Consider the following 23,490-nt stretch of genomic DNA (forward strand, 5'->3'; position numbering starts at 1 on the left):
ATATCCATTTAATGTAGAGATTATTTAAGAGTACTCCAAATTAATGTTGTCTTGCAGGCTCAGAACTGTTATCAGGGAGGGAAGGAGGAATGAAAGTTTTCTAAAGGTCTCCAACTAGGTTTATTTCTGGCTTGTGGAAAATTTCAAAAACGTGAAATTTGTACACTGGTTTTTGTCATGTTACCTTGGTATTGGTTTTTAAAAGCATGGTCTAAATTCAGTCTGATTGGGCCACAATTTCCTGAAAAAAATAACAGCGTATGAACAACACGCACTGTTATTAATCTGCAAATCGGCCAGCAACTTGTAGTGAGGAAGAGATACCCCGTGAATTGCGAATCGTCACGAGTTGTTGGACGATTTCTGAATGCGTCATCTCGCCCTTAACCTCCCCGTGAGTATCATGAAGTTGCTATATTTGCATATTAATTGCCCATTATATTTCCCACAAGCATCAACCCCTCTGGCCCAGCAAGTGAACAATTTAAACTGTGGAGTCTCATTCCTTTAGGTAGTGAATTGTTGGAGAATTAAAAATTTTCACATTTTTAATTTACATTTTTTCTTTCACTTTATCTTTTTTTCTCGCAATCCAATCTTTCCCTCCTTTATTTTTGATTCTGTACCTGATGTGACATTGAATTCACCCACTCTAATTCACCTTCCTCTGTTTATTTCTCAATCCTTAAGTCTCATTGTTGAGGAGACACACTGTTGGTCCTGTCATTCACCAAGGTCTCAGATGCCCTGTTGCCCTACCAGCTCGCACTTTCAGCAACTTGCAGGGCAAAATATGTTTGAGCTGAAGGGTGCAGGAAAAAGTCTAACTAACCGGGCACGACGTGAGATGAGCTGCACCAGCAAAGTCCGGGCTAATATGTTTAGCTTGTAAGAGTGTTTATGTGCTTTGATACCATAAACTAATGATGAATGGATTGAGACATGGGTTCTGAATAGAAAATAATTAAATTAAGTTGAATGAATATGCTGTGCCAGCTTGTGCTAATAAGTGGATTTGTACCCAGTCTTGGCCAGGCTATTAAAGGGGAGACCACATAATCAGCATTTGCACACAGGAAACTGGTTTATCCGGAGGTTAACTGTCCAGAATGCTCGAGCCACCGGCAAAAATCAGGAGCCGTTTCGTTAGTTTTTTTTTCCTTTTCGTTGCTTTTTTTTCACCAGTCAGGCTCGGCAAGGTCTAGCTGAAGCTGTTGCTAAGCTACAGAGACGCTTGCAAGGTACGGCCGACTGTTTAGAAGCTGTAGGGTTTGTTGCCAGATACGGGGCTCAAAATCTCCGTATGTTTCAACATTAGCGCTGGTTTGTCTGGCAGTTTTGATGGGATGGCAACAGCTCGGTCCCGTCGGTGCCGGATATCACAAAGTTTCCTGCATCTAGCAGCCAAGTAGAGAGCCGTTGCCAGAGGAACTCGTGGACATATCTGTCTGTTTGGTAAAGGAATGGTGTGTGGCCTGCAGAGAGACTGGGTGAAGAGTGGAGACTGAAAATGCCCATTGTAGAACCTGCCTGATTTCATTGTGTTGATTTGAATTTCAGTTCTCATATTGGTAAACTATATCAAAATAACTTTTGCTCAACCCTATCTGATCACATGTAATTTAATACTGGACGTCACCTGAATTAACAATCTATCGTGCAAGTAATTTACTTCCATTTAAGAGGTCTGTGTATATCACTCCAGCTTACAGGAAACTTTGGTTTATCCGGAGGTTAACTGTCCGGAATGCTCGACCCACCGGCAAAAATCAGGAGCCGTTTCGTTAGGTTTTTTTTCTTCTTGTTTTTTTTCACCAGTCAGGCTCTGCAAGGTCTCGCTGAAGCTGTTGCTAAGCTACAGAGACGCTTGCAAGGTACGGCCGACTGTTTAGAAGCTGTAAGCAACAGGGTTTGTTGCCAGATACGGAGCTCAAAAGCTCCGTATGTTTCAACATTAGCGCTGGTTTGTCTGGCAGTTTTGATGGGACGGCAACAGCTCGGTCCCGTCGGTGCTAGATATCTCAAAGTTTCCTGTATTACTTTTGGTGTGTATAATTCATCACTTACTGAGTGGGTCACTACCTGCAGTACCATTTGAGAGCAAATTACTCATCCAAGAAGGTTGGAAAATAGACCAGTTTTCCCTGCTTGGATGATGAGTTACAATTTAGTCACTGAACTATATTAATGGCAACCATAATGCAGATCACCTCATCTTCCCCAATGCAGGTGGACACCTGGTGTTTTTTGGGAGGTGGGGGGGAATAGATGAGAAGGAGGACGCAAAGTTGCAATTGATTTATACATGAGTTTCAAAACAATGAAAATTGAAATTTAGTCTGTAAGCATTCCTTGGCTTGGTATTTTTAAAATTTGAGCATTTTAAAAATAACTAAAATAATAAATGCAATATTATTTATATCTGCATTTCCCCCCCCCCCCCCGCCTGTTTTTATTGCCCTTGTAGGTCCCTGCTGCCGCTGTGCTTCATTTTCCAGCCGGCATGCTTCTGGATGCAGATTTCAGTGACTGCTTTCAGTTTTTGCTCCATAATCAGCTGACAGAAGCTGCACTTCTGCAGGGTGGAACTGGTGCTGCCAGTTGAGCCTCCCCACTCGAGAGTGAGCACTCCACTACAAAGTGCTCCATCTGGCCAAGAACTGATGAAGCTCCCCCCAGTGGGGGCAGGTGAGTTGGAATGTCAATCAGTGCCTGAATATGAACTCCAACCTCCTGCTTGAGGGTACGTGATAAGTGGCTTGTTACTGAATTGCCCCCTTTCAGTTTATGTACATAGATTTACAAATTCTCATCTGTAATCCCAAAGGCAGGTTTTTAGTATATCACAGAATATTTTGATAGGAAAGTGACTCTCGGCACAAGTAAGGAATTAAAATAGATGCCTATCTGATGGCTTACCATTCAGGTCGCTTCTTTCATGCCACATTCACACCTTCTGAACTGCAAGTCCCAGTGGATGCCAGTGCTTCATGATACAGAAGCATACAGTTTGCAACTGGACATTGAAATGTGGGACAAGTTATACCAAGTACTGTTCCATGGCAGCATGTCTACTTGAATTAAATTTTGCAATGCAAGGCATGTGTTCTACTTTTTCTACCAATAGATGTGCAATTGCATCCATGTAATACATTGAAGTGTGTGTACGTACAAAGTACCTCAAAGATGTGTTGCAGCAATAAAATGAGTACCTTTTTTTCCAATAACTTTTGATTCATTGTGATTAATACATTGATACGCAATAGATCACAGATGAAGAACACATTGAATATATAGAATAATGTGTAAAATTTAGGAATTCAACCTTTATTTTTAGCGTGATTAAACGTTGAGCTGCAGTTAGAGCAATCGTTACAAATATATATTAAGTGATGGAAAATCTTTCCTGAGTTACACAAGTGTATTATTCAGATGCAAAAAGCTTTTCCTATAAAGCTTCAATGGTAACAAGTATAAAATGTCAAATAAGAAATTGGGTTCCTTTATCTTCCCTCACATGCATATTTGTACTAAATAACAATCCTCTTTAATCCTTGCATTAACTGCAGATCTGCACTTTGATTTCTTCTGCTGGGGAGGAAGGTGTGTGACTGAGCATTGGAGTGAAAGAAGAATATTAATGAGGGAAACTAATCCTTCTTCCTCGTTTTAAATTAGTGACCGAGGTTGCGTGGTAATGCGCAGTGAATTCCAAATGATTGTTGTGAGAATGGTTAATATTGGGGAAGGTGTTTTTTTTGTTTTACCTGCAATGCAGATGCTGCACAGACTCGCACACTTGTAAAGGATACGAAATGCCTGCCTATGAGGGAAGATCATCCGAAGGTAAACTACTGCGTGATTTGTTTTGTACAGAGTGGCCCCGTCTCTGTACTTCCTGTCTGAGGGTGCTCTCGCCTGAGCTCAGACGGGTGGGACAGAGTCTCCTTCTCTGTTTTTTCCAGAGTTCTCTTCTCTGTGTGCTGAAGGATGTAGCATCTCTTTCTCTGTTCACTTGACTCAGTTTGTGGAAGATGGCAGAAATGCACAGGCTCCTTGTACACCTAAAAATGTAATTTTAAAAGTACCACTTTGTTTGTGGGGGAAATGGGGGACAACACAAGATGCACAAATTTCCATTCTTGTCCAGTGCAGTAATTTGAGATCTGGGACATTGTACATGGAATTTGGATATACAATAGCCAGAGTGCCATTGTCTTTGTATGCTCCAACTGTCCTAGTATGCCTGGAAACTTTGTTGCAGATAGGAATGGTGGTGATTACTTTGTTAGCTATTCTTACCTTTTTTTTATTTTACAATTAATTAGTTGTACTCTTATAAGCAGTGGCCAGCTTCTTAAAACACAAGCTTAGAGTTTGTTTAAATCTCTACTTGGCAGCGCAAACTAAAAGCTGAAAAATTAGAAGAGGAAAACTATGTTCTATAGAATATTATTTTGCATGGATCTACACTATGCAGTGCAGACAAGCCTTTTGAACATTAATTATAATTATGGCTACTCATTTTTACTTCCTAATTTACATAGCTGGCTTCTCTTTTCCCCATTCCTGATCCTTTTGGACTTGACTTCAACAACTTGCATTTATAGTGTCTAACACTGTTACATTATAGTTTGACTTTATGAATACTGGTAGAGAAAAGCAATTATTGCACACCTACATAAATGATACAACTTTTGCTTTCATAATTTGAATTTATAAATTACTTTTAAATCTTTTTTCCAAGGGGTTTGAGAACATCCAGCCTGGGTTCTGCCTTTTTATCGACACACAGGACGGTGACTGAGTGGAACTGCTACATCCTATTCACAATTAAAAGATAATCATATAAACATTTGCTCCTTACTCTGTCTTCCCCACACAGTGCCCTGCATCAGGGGAACTTAGTGAAGAAACAACTGCCTGGAACATACCAACTTCAGCTACCTCACACTTGAAAAGAAAGAACTCTGAATCAGGTTAGTGCCAGATTATTTATGTCAGCTTGAGGTTTAAAGAAAGATTTGTACTTCTATGGTGACTTATTACATGTCTCAAACATTCTAATGCAATGAACTATTTTTGAAGTGCAAAAGCGGCAGGCATTGTGTATGCAGAATCATATAATAGTACAGTATAGAAGGAGGCCATTCGGCCCATCGAGTCTGCGCCGGCTCAAAGAACAATCCAGTTAGTCCCACTCCCCTGCTCTTCCCCCATATCCCTGCAATACAGCAAGGTCCTACCAACAGCAATGAGCCAAATAACAATTTAATCTCTATTTGGTGGTGGTTCAGCGACTAATGTTGGTCAGGATAGCGGGAGATTTCCCTGCTCTTCAAATGTGCCATGGGATTTTTAGCTTCCACCTGAATCACTGGAGCAGGCATCTCATCTGAAGCACTGTGCCTTCAACAGTGCAGCCCCCATTCTACTGCACTGACGTGCCAGCCTAGATTATGTATGCTCAAGTCCTGGAATGAGGCGTGAATGCACAACTGTCTGATTCAAACCCAAGAAACCCCCACCCAAGAACCCCCCCCAAAGAAAACATGTCATCATTTCTATAATAAAGTTGAATCAAAGTAAAGGCTCCAGATGATCCCATTGTACATTTTGATGGTTTGGATAGTGGACTGTGCCTTGTGTTCGTACTGAACTCTGGCTACAAGTCTAACTGCTATATGATGTGCTGGTTGTGAATACCACCAGTTTATTTTTTTTCTAGATCTGTCTTCGTTAAAATCAGTAAACAGTATCTTTTTATATCTGTTTCTTTGCCCAGTTACTCTCTGGGTGGTCGAATTCCAACCATTCAGTCACTGGGACCCCCACATGTGAGGCCCCAAAATGATGATCTACTTTACCCAAGTGCCTCAGGGTCTTGCATTCCTGGTTAAGCAACCATATCCTTGTATTATCTGGAATCGCTTCCAGTAATCAATCCATCAGTATTACTTGACTCCCAGTAACTGCTCGAGCTTTTTCCTACTTGAACATTCTCCTTTTTTATTATAACTACTTTTATTTATTTATTTATTTTGTGCTCATTATGATGGATGCTAGTGTTGGGGAATGGAACTCTTCCTATTGCCGGCACCCAGTGTTGGCATCAAGCACTCCTCGGTCAGATGTAGCACAGCCAGAAACTGAGTGGAAGTTATTTCCCGTCTGCCCCGAAAATATGTCTAGACCTGGACCTGAGAAGAACATCCCCATATTCACCAAGTGACCGTTTCCCCATTTTCTACACCTGCTATGTGAGTGAGATTAGATTGTCAGTTGGGGACTGCTGTGGACCCATGCCAACTAGGAGCTGGATTAAGATTTCCCAAGCTCATTCTTGCTGCTTAAAATTACTTTGTATAAAATCTATTTCTGGACCTTTTTTTTTAGACTTCTGCCTATTTTCAGTACTGAACTTGGGGAAATGTCTGCCTCTTAAAATTGGAGAACGGTCAAACCCAGTGAGCATAGTTTTGGAAAAAAAAATGAATGTGTTTAATTTTGTAGATGAGTCTGTGACAGATGATCCATCTGAATATCAAGCCAAAAAATTCAAAACGGATAGTGTTTCTGAGCTCTGGGATGCTGCTGGACTGCCATGGTGGTTTATAAAAAGCTTGCGTAGTAATTATGGAAGTAGGAAGAGCGGATCAACTGATATTCACAGCAACCAGGTGAAGTGATCTCTCTCAATTATTTTGTTACTTTTTTTTTAACCTTTTTAAATACTATTCCCTCCCCTTTTTGAAAAGCTCTCTAGTGCCAAACGCCATTCCCTGATGGAATAGGCAGGCAAACTGCTACCAGAAATCAGGCAAAAGCAAACTAAAGGGGACTGAGGCACAAAACTGGAAATATGCAGACAGCTTACCTGCAGATACGCTGTTGTCTGATATAACCCTCCGCACTGACCGTAGAATTACTGGCCCAGAAATTCGGGTCGGGGGCTTCCTGTGGGTGCAAGCCCCTGACCTGCACTTACCTAGCGCGCCGGCCGTTGAGCTGTGGGCCCGCGTGGGATTCCGATCCTGGGCCTCCTCCAACTGCCGGCGCGCAGTGCTTGCGTATCCCAGGGGCGCAGTTAGTTCGAAGCGTCCCCTGGGATCACGTGGGCCACGGAGAGCCAATGGTAGCAGGGAATGCTTCATTCATAAGTTTGACAGGAAGACCTGTCAAATCTATAAATACTATAAGCCCCAAAACATCACTAAATCTTCCAATAAAAAAAAAAATCACATTTTTTAAATAAACTATAAATTACATGAAATAACTATTTTAAACAATAATTTAAATTTTTGAAAAAATTAATTACATTTTCTAACAGGGCTAAAAATAAACTTACCTTTTTTTAAAGTATTTAAAAATAATAAACCTGTGGAAAAATGTTTTAATTTTAATTAATTCACCACTTACCTTGTAAAAAGCAGGCCTTGTGACTGCTTTTTACATGTCTAACTTCTGGAGACTTACCCTCCCGGGAAAACCTGCAACAAAAAAAAGTAAGTTTGATGCGCACGCGCAGCCTCTCCTGCGCACGCGTTCCACCTCTTAACCCCTTCTTCCAGGGGAACGGAAGTGCTGGCTTCCCGCACATGCGCAGTGCATGCACGAAACCGGCACTTCCATTGGGCTTATGGGTGAGTACCCCATGCGTACTCACCCGTGGAGACCCGAATTTCTGGGCCAATATCTCCTGGAAACAAGCTAAGGTCTAACTGCAGCTGACAACACTTGTGCCAGAGGCTTTAAATACTGTGCAGTAAGCTCATTCATGATAGCTGATTGGCATTAGCGATGAATTAAATGCTTGTTTCTAAAGTGTGACAGTGCTGCCTCCCACAATTCCCTAGGGTTCTCGGAATTTACCCATAGAGTGTTTACTCCACGTGTCATTGAGGACAAAGTCCCGAAACTGCAAAACATAATAAAAGATTGTCACTTAGTTGGCCCCATGCCTACAGATGATGTCGAGAAGGTGTTGACATGGAATAGGACGGGGTGTGGATGGAACTTTGCGGTACTCTGAGGTGACTTTGCCAGCAACGGTTTCTCTCTCCTTACAATGTGCTTGGCTATATTGGGACAGATAGGAATAAAACCAAGCAAAGGTGATGTCATGTAGGTGGACCACAGCGGATAAATGATGGGAGAGGGCGGTGTAGTCGACCATGTGGTGGAGAGCATGAAGGCATAGTGTGCCATGGTTGTCACAGATGATGTCTATGATACTGAGGACGGTCTGGATGCAGGAGTTGGGTCTTGTGCAGGACATAAACTCTGAGTGCAATGGGTGAGGTGTGGTGGAAGTTAGTGTGTTACAAGGTCAGGGCTGGAGTATTGGAAGGGAGAGAGGAAGCAGTGGCGTGGGATCCATGAATGCCTCACTTTGATGTTGGAGCTGAGCTTGAAGGGAGCAGTTGGAGGAGATGGTTTGTTACTGAATTTGGGATTGTCCTTGCTATCAAGGATAAGCAAGGAGTAGTATGAGGATTTGGCTGTGGGGATGCGGTATTACTTGAGGTTTTCAAGCTAGTTCTGGCAACACATGACCAGGCCTGTCATTCACTGTGTACTCAAGCCTGCACCCATCAGACTTGAGTGAGGAGGCTATGCTGGAGGTTGGTACTGACTATATTACATAAGCCACATGCAGAACACAGTTTGCACTTAGCAGTGCGGAGCCACCCACAGATGATGTCTGTCCAGTGAGATGACTCCTTTAATACCCAAAAAGGTGTTGCCAAGCCCTTCTGGGCAGTTTTTGGACTATGCAAGCATAGGGATAGTCAAAATACAATGTAAAATAAAATGTAAATCACCCTTCCAAGAAGTGACTGAGCAGGCCACCAAAATTACTAGAGAAAGTATCTCTAAGTCAGCCCAGCTTGGAACCCCCAGCCCACTGCTGTGGAGATGGACATCCTAAAACAAACTGTACAGAAATTGTCCCCATTTTGGCCTTATTCTCTGGCAGTGCCATTCTTTGAGCCATTGACGCATGAGTAAGATGATCGTAATCTAGCATTTCTATCTGGCAGATATGTATTGGGGTTTCAACTTCTCTCCCTATGCCTGGTTTGATCACTGGAATTTGAGCTCGCATTTCTTCTTCCATGGAGGCCAGCCAGATTGCTAGTGCAGAACCTCCAGAGGGATGGCAGATCCCCTTAATAAATCTGTTCATACACAGACCACTTAACCAAGAGCCATGTTGAAAGCCCCTATTTCCCCTCCCAGCCGGAGGACCAACTTAACTAGCCAGTGGATGTATCGGGGCCCATTGACCCGAGATCAGGACTCTCCCTGTATGGCAGAAGATCATTACGTTGTGCCAAAGGGTCACTTGCTTGATTAGTTTTATCTCTGGGTTGAATAAGATTACAACATTAATACTGCATTTTGATTCTACAGGATGTAGACACTGCCATTGTTTCTGACTCTACTGATGATCTGTGGTTTCTGAATGAACCTGCCAGTGACCAAATAAATGTGGAAATCAAATTGGAGACCATTGAGCCAAAAGAAAAAGATGAATATGAGGGCCAGAAGGGGGAGGAAGGAAAAAACATAGATCGCAAGGAGGTAGGCAGAATGTCGAACCAGGCAATTTATTTCTGCACACGTCAGTCATACCTGACCCTCCTCCCCACCCCCAGCTTGAGATATTGTTTGTGAGTCCTCTAATTTAAAATGCTGTTGTAACTCGTATTGAATAAGATGAAGAGTAGATTAAAGTTTCAATGTAATGTATCTTTGACGGTCTTTAGAATTAGTCTGACCAAACCAATGTTTTTTTTAATTGTGGAAGACGCATTGCGCTCATCAGTCGTCACCCAGAAATTAAAAGAGCCAAAGGCAGACGGCTAACTGGCCATTCACCAGGTTTTGTCCTTGGGAGAAGCAGTTAATTGGAAAACGTAATTTAAAAAAAATAGTCTAACTGGTTATTGAGTTCTATGTTGATATTAACTCATTTATATGTGCTTGTATTGTCACAGTAATGTCGCAGATTTCCTTTCTTTCAATAATTAGATAAATATCTGATGTAAACTTAGTTTTATTCACAAAGTTTAACAACTGTTTTGATTATCTTAATTGTCATTTTGGATAATAGTAATTTGGTGAGCAGTTGGCAAGAAACACATGTCGCCAGGGAGCTGGAAACCTAAAAAGACCATAAGCACATTGTGATCTTTTATCTGTGTACTGTTAATGCAGTTTAGTCTCAAAATGTACAATACTTATTTAAAGAAATGAATGAACCTCACTTACATTTTGAAATGTTTGTAAAGTTTGGTACTGATGGCAATAGCTAGTTAAAGATTGTTTTACCCTGGTCGTTATCTGTCTCAGGTTAAAAAGTGCACACTTTCCTGACTGGAGAAGAACCTTGAATACGGTCTTTGGGGTTTGGAGTCGAAACTAGTCCAAATAGATGTCATAAAGGTCTCTTCTCTGAAGGCTGTTAATTTCACAAGAGAAATTTGAGCTTGTGGGCAATTGACTAAGTTAAATGCCCTGAATTTAGCACAAACTGCTTCCAATTCAACAAGCTCGGTCATAGAAAACACAAGAATGAAATGTGTGGGGAAATTTTGCTCTGGTGTAGTATGGTGGCACTTCATTGAAGTCTGTACGTCATCAGGTGTATGTAGACCGTTCTACAGTACACCTAACCTATGTCATATGACTTGGGAGTGCACGATACTGTCACTGGGTAAAACAAAAAATCCCAACATCATTATCATTCTTCACCGTGAATGCGAAAAGTTGGTAATCCTAACCTGCAAGTAGCCAAGGTAAGAATCACAGTGCACTTAATCATTTAGTGACTTACATATGCAGTTTAGCAGCAGCTATCTTGGTGTCGTCTTAGTTTCCCCCCCCTCTTTTCCTCCCTTTTATAGGTTATTGAAGTTACAATATATGAAGCTAATGAGGATCTGCCACACTCTGGGGATGATACTGACACGGAAATCTCCGAAGTGGTTGAAGATTCCAGTGATCTAAAGGTAATGTCCCGATATTTTGATCAGTTCTGTGCTTTACTTGTTGTAGACACACGCTAAGATAACACACAATGCAGTGTTAATACAGGTCGAAGGCTTATTGTAATATTACATCAATTTGTATATAATCTGTTTACCACACCAAATTAAATGTGATTCTTTTGGGCAAAACACATCGGGTGTTGTGATACCTTTGGTGTACCTATGAGCTTCAAGTGGCCATTCTTGTGACAGGCTGGATAGCAAAAGCTACCCTGTCCTCCTAATAGCTACATGTGCACACTTTCCAGTAGGGCTCACTGGCAGCAATCAGGAGCGGGAACTCTGGCTGAATTTGAATAAACTAATCCTTTCTTTTAATTTTATGCTTAATTGAAATTGCTTTCCAGGTTTGCATTATTAACAAAAACTAAAATACACAAGTCACTGCACTTTATAAAGTAATTCATCATGTGAAACATAGGAACAGGAGTAGGTCATTCAGCTTCTTGAGCCTGTTCTACCATTCAGTTAGATCGTGGCTGATCTTTATCTTCACTCCATCTACCCGTCTTGGTTCTGTAACCCGATCACTCAGTTTTGAAATTTTCACTTGACCCTCCTGTCCCCCTCTCTGTCTGCCCTGTCCCCCTCTCTGTCTGCCCTGTCCCCCTCTCTGTCTGCCCTGTCCCCCTCTCTGTCTGCCCTGTCCCCCTCTCTGTCTGCCCTGTCCCCCTCCTTTAATTATCTTAAATACGTCCTTTAGATCACCCCTTAATCTTCTACATTCAAGGGAATACAAGCATAGTCTATGCAACCTGTCCTCCTAATTGAACCCCTCCAGCCCCAGTATCATTCTTGTGAATCTGTGCTGCACCCACTTCAAAGCCAATATATCCTTGGTGTCTAATCAAGAGTTCTGTACAGTTGTAACATAACTTCCACCCCTTTGTATTCCAGCCTTCTTGAGATAACGGCCAACATTCCATTAGCCTTTTTAATTAGTTTTTGTACCTGTGAAATATTTTGATGTGCTAGGGTGCAATATCAATGCAATTTTTTTTCTTTTACGTACAACAATAAAATGTTCTATAAAATGAACTTCTGCCGTAATGCAGTTTTAAAGTACTGCAACTTTAGTGGTACATAAGACCAGCAGAAATTACTGCTGATCCTTCACTCTTGCTATATTTTTAATTTAATGTAGTTTTTACACAATTGAGTCCAATTGGGTTCTGCCTAAGAGGGTCCAATTTGTGCTTCACATTTAATTTTAGAAACTTGCTTAAAAGGCATGTAAATGCTGTATAATACCTTAAGATTTAAAAAAAAACTCTTCCTTTCTGTTCCTGTTGGTCAATTTACTATTAAATATTGATTGAATTCACAGCTTGAAAGTTAGTGTTGGTGATGGAAATAAAATGTACAATAAATTGATGCCCGAGATTTGCTATATGTTGTAAAATCACACAGCGTTCAGCGATCATCCAAAATGTATGTCCTGTTTCCAAGTGCTATATAGGACTAAACCACGGTGACTTGCAATACCTGCTTTTCATTTCAGGACTCTTGGAAATGCACCAAATGTGGGAAGTGTAATCCTTCTCCAAAACAGTACTGCCTGCGGTGCTGGGCATTTCGCAAGGGCTGGCACCTCAATTGTCCTAAGTTTGTACATTCCACATCGGACCCATCAATTGCCAGTTTTGAGGAGACCGAGCACAGTGAAGGTATTGATGTCCCTGACTGTAGGAGGTCGGTTTCTGAGCCTCTGATTCAGACTGCAGAACTAAAATGCAAGGAGAAAGGGAAACATGCCCAGCGTGGCTCTTCTGAATCCTTAGAAAGACTTTTGCAACCTTCCACTTCAACTATCAGCTTGTCTGAAAGTAGAGAGGAGCTTGAATCTGTGGGTGAAGAAGCAAAAACACGATATGAGGAATCCTTGCATTTTCAGAGGAACCGCTTGGGGCCTTGCCTTCTCTGTGGTGTGCGACCCAGGACTGGGAATATCATCCATGGAAAGACGGGACATCTTGTAGCATGCTATGCATGTGCTAAAATGTTATATAAGCGCAAACTGCCTTGTCCTGTGTGTGCGCAGCCAATCAATACAGTCATAAGAACTTTTATAGGGTAGCTACATGCTTTATTATGGGCTGCTGCCAAGGTGGGTTAATTGAATGTGAAGCATAAAACTATCTCTGTTTGTTTATGGCTCTTGATCCATCTTGGATTTTCCAATCACCTTTACACCATGTGGAGGTAATGGGAGAGATCAGTGTAATGGGAGAGATCAGTATACTGGGAGGCAGGGCTGTGTATTTTGTATGTCTGGGGCAGTGTATTACCATGACGTTCTTGCCCTGCATTTCCTATATCAGCTGTACAACATACTGGGAGAAAACATTCAGTAACTACTTTGGTTAATGACTTAATTGGCACTGCACTGTGAGAACTAATGTAGCAAGTTGAAGTACCGTAAATGTAGCTTCATTAGATTTTTGTTTGCCATTCGAACCTGGGTGCAACGTAGTGATTTACTGTTAGCCAGCGTAAGTGCCACGTACACCAGTGTAGGAAATACACTGGATTGTGTGGAAGATAAATTTGTGAGGGAAGGTATTTGTGAAGTTTGGAATGCTTTAGATTCTGCTCCGTATGTTTAACAGCCCAGCATTGGGTTCTACCTTTATTTATTTGCCCAGTTGGTTTTTGAGCAGTGGTGTACAGTTCTTTGTGAACAGTGATGATACAAAAAATGTGTTTGCCACTTTTTTAAATTGTCATTTTCTTTAAATATATGTTTGTCTGTGAAATCTTGGGCGGTTAACCACAGTGATATTTTGATTAGTATTTCCAATATTAGGCTATATTCCATAATGGTCTTCATTGGATTGCAGAACAATATAGATCCTTTTTTCTGGAGAAACCGCGATTAACGCACTCTTGTCTTCCTCTCTTGTCTTGAGGAAGTGATGGTGTCTCGGACTCGGTTTGCTGCTGCATTACCTGCAGTCGTCAAATCGCCTGCTAGCTCGCACCACCTAGAATTTGAAACTCACTGCTATTATTGGATTATAAGAAACACTAATCTAGTAACCTTTTATCTTGATTGCCGTTGTTGTTACTAGACATATTTAGCAATTGATACCAAGACGTTTATAGGGCTGCAAAACATGCACGTAACCCAATATGCTTTTAATGTTATACTTACTGTATGCTCGTGATGCATCATCGCTCATTGATTCCACTATTACCTTCACCAGTTATGGGCCAGTCCTTCACCTTGGTGTTGTATAGCTGAAAATGCTTATTCTAGATGCAACTCTAGTTTGGAAAGACAAAATGTAAAATTCTACTGGATATTTTCTGGACATAGTAGAAAAATTTTGTGCCAACCATTACGCGTCACAAAATCTAGTGACAACACTGGCTATCTGAGATTGCTATTGGGAATGTTAAAACTGAAGTTTCCTCCCAACCCACAAAAGGTGTGGCGTCTGTCCGCATAGTTTGTTAGCTTTCAACTTTGAAACTGAGGCAAGATGCATTTACAATGGAACAGAATTACTTTCTCTAAATTTAAAAAGTCTACGTTGGTATTGTGCCATACAGTGACCCATATGGGTGTAATTCTAACAGGCTATTACTGCACACTCTTGTCTTTCTTTATGGGAGAGATTATGTTTTCATGTATTCCATGAAAAATGCCCTATGTATTAACAGTTGGTCTGTTCCGTGAGTAATTTACAGTTTAAAGTTAATAAGTATCTGATTTGTTTATCTATTTATTTTCCAACCTTTTCATCGTTCTCCTTGAAGTAGTTTTGACTGTTTTGTCACCTCTGGGTGTTCTGTCATTAAGAAATTAAGTTGGCTTGTTTGTGGTGCGACAATTTTCACGAGTTTGCAATGGATACATAATGATTCAATACTGCCAGAGAATGGATGCTCCATTACTTCCTCCAATAAACTACTAAATATCAAGGATCTACCAGTCTGATGTTTCTCATTCATTGAGGTGCTATGCCAGCACTTTTAACACATAATAAATGCTGATGCTCTAATGAAGGGCATTTTTTTGGACTAAATGCCTTTTCAGCAAAAACAGCCTTATGCATGCAAAGAAAAAGCAGTTAAACAGCAAATCAAATTCTATTTTTTATTTCAAACCATTATCTCTTGATTTATATTATTACCTCTGAGGGGCTGTTTACTTTTCAATTTTAGCATATGGTTAGTTAATCTGCCTGAAGTCCATCTGAATTCCATTTCATATTGAGTCACACATACCTGCTGTCCCTTGTCTACTTGAAAGTGGTAACAGGGCACTTAGAAAAACATCTGATTAGGCAAAGGCAACATGGTTTTATGGAGGGAAAATCGTGTTTAACAAATTTTAGTTTTTTGAGGATGTAACTAGCAGGGTAGATAAAGAGGAACTAGTGGATGTCGTTGTAATGATATCAGCAAATAGTGATGATATTTGTCTGTGTTTGATTACTTATGCCTTACAGCATATTTGTCTGTGTTTTTGATTACTTGTGCCTGACCAGCAGAGGTCATGTGAGAGACAAGCAGTCCAGAGGAGTTTTACTTTCAGTTTCATTCTAGATGCATCACAGCATAGTGTGTTCTGTAAAAAGCTGTAGAAAGTCTTGAACAAGACTTTAGATTAAACAACATTCTCTTTCAGAAATGAGTCTTTATTGAACCCAAAAAGAAATCAAAACAGTCGTATATTTGGATTTCCAAAAGGCATTCGATAAGGTGCCACACAAAAGGTTGCTACATGGAGTTGGGGGGGTAATATATTAGCATGGATAGAGGATTGGTTAGCGGACAAAAAACAGTAGGGATAAACGGGTCATTTCCGGTTGACGGGCTGTAACTAGTGGGGTGCCGCAAGGGTCGTGCTTGGGCCTCAGCTATTTACAATCTATATTACTGACTTGGCTGAAGGAACCGAGTGTAATGTATCCAAATTTGCTGACAATACAAAGCTTAGATGGGAAGGTAAGCTGTGAGGAGGACACAGTCTGCAAAGGGATATAGACAAATTAAGTGAGTGGGCAATAAGGTAGCAGATGGAGCATAATGTGGGGAAATGTGAGGTTATTCACTGGTAGTAAATAGAAAAACTTTTTTAAATGGTGAGAAACTTTAAATGTTGGTATTCAGAGAGATTTAGTTCTCGTGCAGGAAACAAAGTTAGCATGCAGGTACAGCAAGCAATTAGCAAGACAAATAGCATGTTGACCTTTATTGCAAGGGGTTTGAGTACAAGAGTAAGGAAGACTTACTACAATTGTACAGGGCTTTGGTGAGACCACCCCTGGAGTACTGTGCAGTGTTTTGGTCTCCTTATCTGAAAGAGGACATGCATGCCTTAGAGGCGGTGCAACAAAGGTTCACTAGATTGATTCCTGGGATGTGAGGGTTGATTTTTGAGGAGATTGAGTAGATTGGGCCGATACTCTCTGGAGTTTAGAAGAATGAGAGGTGATCTCATTGAAACATAAGATTCTGAGGGAAATTGACAGGGTAGATGCTGAGAGGTTGTTTCCCCTGGCTGGAGAGTCTAGAACTAGGGGGCATAGTCTCCGGGTAAGGGGTCAGCCATTTAAGATGAGGATTTTCTTCACTCCGGTTTGTGAATCTTTGGGGTAGAGAATTCCAAAGGGCTATGAATGCTGAATTATTGAGTATATTCAGGGCTGAGATAGATAGATAGATTTTTGGACTCTAGCGAAATCAAGGGATATGGGGATCGGGCAGGAAAATGGAGTTGAGGTCGAAGATCAGCCATGATCTCATTGAATGGCGGAACAGGCTCGTATGGCCGACTCCTCCAAATGCCCATCTGGAGGCCACTAGGCCTCATTTCACTCGGCTGTCGCGGAAGCTGATCCTCTGCCTGTAGACCTTGTGCGGTGGATAAGCCTTCCTGCGAACTGCAGCTCTCTGCTGCTCTTCCTCTTCTATACAGCTACAGGTCTGTGATCAGAATGCTGCTGCTGGTCAGCTTGATCCTCATCTGAGTTCCAATCTAAGGCAGCATAAGCAGCACCTATTCTGATGTGATAGATCAAACCTCCAAAGTGTAGAAAGTCAACTCTCAGCAAAAGTACTCTGAACACCCTTTCCCACTAGCAGGTACAAAAGCAGCTAAGCACTGAGTATGTAGTGCCATATTTCCCAGAGCTTCACTGACCCTGTTCAATTGCCACTGTGTTCTCTCCTTGCTTTCACTGGTGAGTTTCAAGAGAATCCTGTGGATCACAGTTAAAGTGGAAAAAGCTGTCTATCGCTCTAATTGAGCAATTGGCATAGGGGTACAATGGCATAGTGGTTACGTTACTGGGCTAGTAATCCAGAGGCCTGGACTAGTTCAAACTGGACTAATTTAAATAAATCTAGAATAAAAAGCTAGTACTGTATCAGTAATGGTGACCATGAAACTACCAGATTGCTGTAAAAACCCATCTGGTTCACTAACGTCCTTTAGGGAAGGAAATCTGCTGTCCTTACCTGGTCTGGCTTGTATGTGACTCCAGACCCACAGCAATGTGGTTGACTCTGAACTACCCAGCAAGCCACTCCGTTGTATTCCAGAACCTTCTCGACAGTAATTAGGGAGGGACAGTAAATGTTGGCCTTACCGGCGACATTCACATCCCGTGAATGAACCAAAAAAAAGGTAATCGGGTGGGGGGTGCTCGCACGCACGCAGCCTAACGCACTGGAGCAAAACCCAGAAGTTGGCAGGTTGGAGCCGTCTCCCAGCGTGTTGTCAATTTCACCAGCTTTAACCCCCCCTCCTACCGCCACCAGCTCACGTGCTTCTCAATACCAAACCTTGAGACCATGTATTACAACCTCTACTATTTTCAAAATAGTTATTTGAACATTATTACTAAAGTTATACTCTGCTCATCCTATTTAGAACATGTGCATATGCCAACTGTATGGATAACTAAACTTGGTTCCATCAAACTAGGCATTAACCATACTATAATGTATTGGACCCTTGACCACAGCTAGTAGCTCCTTGTAGCAGGGACTTGGCAGTAAAGTTCAACGCTTGTTGAAAACTAAACCCAAATTGAATGGCAAGGTGATAGTGTATATAATCAGTGTTGAAATTAGAATAAAATTATAGAATATTACAGCACAGGAGGCGGCCATTCGGCCCATCGTGCCTGTGCCGGCTCTTTGGTAGAGCTATCCAATGAATTCCACTCCCCTGCTCTTTCCCCATAGCCCTGCAAAATGTTCCTTTTCAAGTATATATCCAATTTCCTTTTGAAAATTACTATTGAAATTGCTTCCACCACCTTTTGAGATTATAACAACATGCTGCGTAAAAATGTTTTTCTCATCGACCCTCTGGTACTTTGCCAGTAATATTAAATCTGTGTCCTCTGATTACTGACCCTCCTGCCAGCGGGGTAATTTTGAACACCTCTATTAACTCTCCCTTTAACCTTCCCTGCTCACTTAAGGTGAACAACCCCAGTTTCTCTCGTCTCTCCACGTAACTGAAGTCCCTCGTACGTAGTATTCTAGTAAATCTCTGCACCCACTCGAAACCCTTGACATCCTTCCTAAAGTTTGCCCTGAATTAGACACAATGGGGGTAATTTTACCATTGGGTGGGGGTGGGGGTTAAATGGGCAAAAATGTGTTGGGAAGTCGGCCTCAACCTGCTGACTTCCAGGAGGCGGGTTGCCATTTTAAATATGTTAATGAGGCTGGAAACCTCGGATTTAACCTGCTTTGCAGGTTTTAGTGTAGCGGGCTGGTTTTCTCAGCAGCTGCAGCGAGGCGAGGACAGCCTCTGGCAGCACTCTTTGTGGGCCAGGAGGAGCAGGAGTGCCTCCTCCCCGCTCCCCAAGTCATCGCCGTGCGCAGCGCCCCGGCCACAAAACTTGGCTCACGCCCCCTGATCTACCGTGGACGCTATGTCCGACAGGGTCAGAGGGAGAGTTTTTTGCAGCCGGGGTGGCGATAATTAAAGGGCAGGGGCCGGGCGGCCATTTTTTTGGGGGGGGTGGGGCTGCCTGCCTGCCAGCACCTACCCCCCCTCTGGCCTCCTCCTGCGGGGTGCCGGCCGCGGTCCGTCAGCCCGGCACTCCTCCTAACCTTAAGGATATTCTTGCCATGGAGGGAGTGCAGCGAAGATTCACCAGACTGATACCTGGGATGGCAGGAATGACGTATGAGGAGAGATTGGGTCGATTGGGCTTATACTCGCTGGAGTTTAGAAGAATGAGAGGGGATCTCATTGAAACTTATAAAATTCTAACAGGACTAGACAGACTAGATGCAGGAAGCCTGTTCCCGATGGCGGGGGAGTCCAGAACCAGGGGTCTAAGGATAAGGGGTAAGCCATTTAGGACAGAGATGAGGAATTTCTTCACCCAGAGAGTGGTGAACCTGTGGAATTCTCTACCACAGAAGGCAGTGGAGGCCAATTCATTAAATATACTCTAGAAGGAGTTAGATATATTTCTTAAGGCTAAGGGGATCAAGGGATATGGGGAGAAAGCAGGGACAGGGTACTGAATTTGGATGATCAGCCAGGATCGCATTGAATGGCGGAGCAGGCTCGAGGGGCCAAATGGCCTACTCCTGCTCCTACCTGCTATGTTTCTATGTTAACCCTCTTGAGTGCTGGGCTATTTTGCCGACACCCCGCTCCCCGGTGGTCCAGCAGGGCCCCGGTGCGCACTGCGCTAGGCCCCTCCCCTTTAATCAGGGGAGGGAGGCCTGTAATACCGCAGCGCTACATGCTGACACGTGTGGCGTTGCTGCACGTAGCGCCGTGATATTCAATGGGAGCGCCCCAAGAGGGAGGGGGAGCGCTTCCAGCAGCGCCCCGCCTCCTGCTTGGGGCGTGCTAACTTTTTCGGGACGCTAAAAGTAGCTACGTTATTGCCCCAAGGGGGAATTGTCCCCCCTAAGTGTCGTGTCAGAAGAATAACAAAAAAATGTTTTGAAATGTATATTCAAAATCTCCACACTCTTCTGTATCAAGAACGCCTCATATCCATCTGTATCAGTTGACCCTGGCTGCTATTGTGCCTCAGTCTATTTATCCAGAATGCAAACCCAGGAAACTTGCAGCTGCTATGCCACTGGCTCATGCTGAGATATGCAAATGAGACCAGCAGTGACATAAGAACATAAGAATTAGGAGCAGGAGTGGGCTAAACAGCCCCTCGAGCCTGCTCCGTCATTCAATAAGATCATGGCTGATCTTTGACCTCAACACCACTCTCCCGCCAATCTCCATACCCCTTGATTCCCCATGAGTCCAAAAATCTATCGATCCCAGCCTTGAATATACTCAACGATTCAGCATTCACAGCCCTCTGGGGTAGAGAATTCCAAAGATTCACAACCCTCTGAGTGAAGAAATTCCTCATCTTGGTCTCAAATGGCCCACCCCTTATCCTGAGCCTATGCCCCCTAGTTCTAGACTCCCCAGCCAGAGGAAACAACCTCTCAGCATCTACCCAGTCAATTTCCTTCAGAATCTTATGTTTCAAGAGATCACTTCTCATTCTTCTAAACTCCAGAGAGTATAGGCTCAATCTACTCGATCTCTCCTCATAGAACAGCCCTCTCATCCCAGGAATCAATCTACTGACCCTTCATTGCACCGCCTCTAAGCAAGTATATACCTCCTTAGATAAGGAGACCAATACTGTGCCCAGTACTCCAGGTGTGGTCTCACCAAGGCCCTGTAAAATTGTAGCAAGACTTCTTTACTCCTGTACTCCAACCCCCTTGCGATAAAAGCCAACAAGCCATGTGCCTTCATAATTGCCTGCTAACTTTGTGTTTCCTGTACGAGGACACCTAAATCTCTCTCGGCACCAACATTTAATAGTTTCTCACCATTTAAAAAAAATTCTGTTTTCCTGTTCCTACCAAAGTGAATAACCTCGCATTTCCCCACACTATACTCCATCTGCCGCCTCATTGCCCACTCACTTAATCTGTTTATATCCCTTTGCAGGCTCTTTGTGTCCTCCTCACAGCTTACTTCCCACCGAGCTTTGGATCGTCAGCAAATTCGGCTACATTACACTCGGCCCCTTCATCCAAGTCATTAATATAAATTGTAAATAGCTGAGGCCCCAGTACCGATCCCTGTGGCACCCCACTAGTTACAGCCTGCCAACCTGAAAATGACCTGTTTATCCTTACTCTCTGTTTTCTGTCCGTTAACCAATCCTCTCCATGTTAATATATTACCCCCAACCCCATGACTTGGTGGGTGGATCATGGGAAAACTGAAAAAGTGCAAGGAAATTCGGGGGAAGCATTTGAAAGGCGCACAAGTAGCGGGAATGAATTGCACCTGAATTTTCTTGCAAAATAAAATTCCTATGCTGCCTATCCACTGCTAATGCACTGGAAACGATGAGGAAATACACCGAGTGTCTATAAAAACAAATGGGGTGGGGGGAGGGGAACTTCTTTGGTGCAAGGACTTTGAGAAGGATCCCATTCTTTATGATTCTTCAAAATTAATTTCCATCTTCAGAGATGTGTGTTTCACACATAGCAACAAGTTCCCATTACAGCAAATAGTATTTCATTTTCTCACGAGACATTTTAACAGTTCACCCTGTGGTGAAGATTTATGAAGAGAGTCTGGAGCAACAGCCCCCTTAGAGCCATTGCTTCTTGGGAGCTGAAAGCAGTCTTGCACAAAACTGATATATAGTCTCCTTGAGCCTGTAGGGACAGAAAGTAAATTATAGACACTGTATTAGAAAGAATGAGAATTGTTTGGCAGAGAGTTTAAGGCAGCAATTCAATCCTGGGGCTCTGTTCATGTTTGTAAATTGTTCTGACTGTGCTCTCATGGTTTATCAGATTGAATTTCTGCCTTGTACCTCACTGCTAGACAGTTTTTCATATTGTACAGTCTGCGAGCACAGTAAGGCAACATGACACAGGTGAAAGGGTAATAAAGAACATAGCTTGGCTCTATTAGTCATCCATTATACCATGGCCTAGAAATCGGACCGTGGCTGAATCCAATCCGAATTCTAGGTGGGTTTTATATCGGGCGGGTGATCTGCTATGCCAGGCAGCAAAGCTGAAATTGAGCCCCTTTAGCTTTTAACTCCCCTCGCTTCCACCACGTAAAAGGTTTTTCTATGAGAACTCACCCGGGTCCCAACTATGCTTCTGTTTTTGTAGGGAATGTTGAAAATCTTTGGGGGGAAAAATTAGTGACAATTTTGGGGCGCTAATTAGCACCGGCGACAGCGAAATTCAGTTTTAGCGCCCCAAGAGGGAGGCGGAGCACTAATTCAAGCGCTCCACTTCCTTCTTGGAGCGCTAACCCCGAATACCGGGCCGGTGCGTTCTGCAGCGCTACGCACTGGGCCGCGTAGCGCTGCCGCATGGAAGGACTCTTCCCCCTCATTAAAGGGGAGGGCCCAAGCCCACAACTCTGCGGGGCCTTACCTGGACCACCAGGGAGCGGGGAGCCGTGCCAGCAACCCGGCACTGAGTGCCGTGCTGACAAATCGTGGCACGGACCCCGCGTTCAAAGACTGGCCGCGACAAGTAAGTTGGCCGTTTTTTCCCCCCGCCCGCCACCTCCCCTTTAGTCAGCGCCCCACGAGCCTCCTGCCGTCCCCTGAATCTGTCGCTGTCATCGCCTGCCGTGGATTCAGGGGGCACGGGCCAATTTTGCAGGTGGGGCAAAAACGGGGCGCTGCGCACGGTGATGATGTCATCGCCTGCACAGCAGAGCGGGGCGTTACCGCTGTCGCTAAATGCCCGCTGGATTTAGCGGGAGTTAGCGGCGCCGCGCCCGGGCAAAAAGTCACTTGCGCCCCATTAACGCCCCCTGGAGTTGCTAAGGTGCCCAATTTCTAGCCCTTTGTTCAAAGTCCTACTCGGCACTCTGCCCCCCCCCCCCTGCCTGCCGCCTCCTTGATCCCCATTTCTGTTACTTTGACCATTGTGTGTGTGTGTGTACTGCTTTCTCTAATCTTGAGAACTTGATTAATTATGCTTCCAATTTCCAGTTATTTGTCATCTTCACATGGTCCATCTCTAAATCATTCCTTCCCTTTCTGGATTTCTCTCCATCTGTCTCTGGTGATGGGCTTTCCATTGACATCTATTACAATTGCACTGACTCCCACAACTACCTGGAATATACTTCTTGACCCCTCATCCTGTAAAGACTGCACCCTATTCTCCCAGTCTCTTCCTCTCTGTTGAATCTGCTATCATGACTCTACCATCGGCACCAGAACTTCTGTGATTGCCTCCTTTTTCCTAAGACAAGGATTCTCCTCTGCAGTGATCATCAGGACCTTTGACCAGGTTTGGCCCATTTCTTGCGATTCTGCCCCGACTCTTCCTCCTCTCACAACCATGACAGAGTCTGCTGGTTGTCACCTCCCAATTCCTTCCCTCCACACTTGCCAAATCATCTTCCACCATTTCTGCC

The 23,490-nt window shown here is 43.2% G+C and overlaps 1 protein-coding gene across 2 annotated transcripts in view; it reads left to right on the forward strand.

Moving 5' to 3' along the window:
* The window catches only part of mdm4 (MDM4 regulator of p53), a 38,184-nt gene extending 23,195 nt beyond the window's left edge, over positions 1-14,989 (forward strand). For both annotated transcript variants that reach the window (XM_086011215.1, XM_086011216.1), the window contains exons 6-11: positions 3,779-3,846; positions 4,886-4,979; positions 6,514-6,680; positions 9,418-9,588; positions 10,914-11,018; positions 12,559-14,989. In XM_086011215.1, the coding sequence (XP_085867341.1) occupies positions 3,779-3,846; positions 4,886-4,979; positions 6,514-6,680; positions 9,418-9,588; positions 10,914-11,018; positions 12,559-13,134 (1,181 nt within the window). In that variant the 3' untranslated portion in view covers positions 13,135-14,989. The remainder of the gene's footprint in view (positions 1-3,778; positions 3,847-4,885; positions 4,980-6,513; positions 6,681-9,417; positions 9,589-10,913; positions 11,019-12,558) is intronic.
* The last annotated feature ends 8,501 nt before the right edge of the window (positions 14,990-23,490 follow it).

Source organism: Somniosus microcephalus, chromosome 18, assembly GCF_052327205.1.
Source record: "Somniosus microcephalus isolate GS21.2 chromosome 18, FLI_Smic_1.0, whole genome shotgun sequence".
NCBI classification, from domain to species: domain Eukaryota; kingdom Metazoa; phylum Chordata; class Chondrichthyes; order Squaliformes; family Somniosidae; genus Somniosus; species Somniosus microcephalus.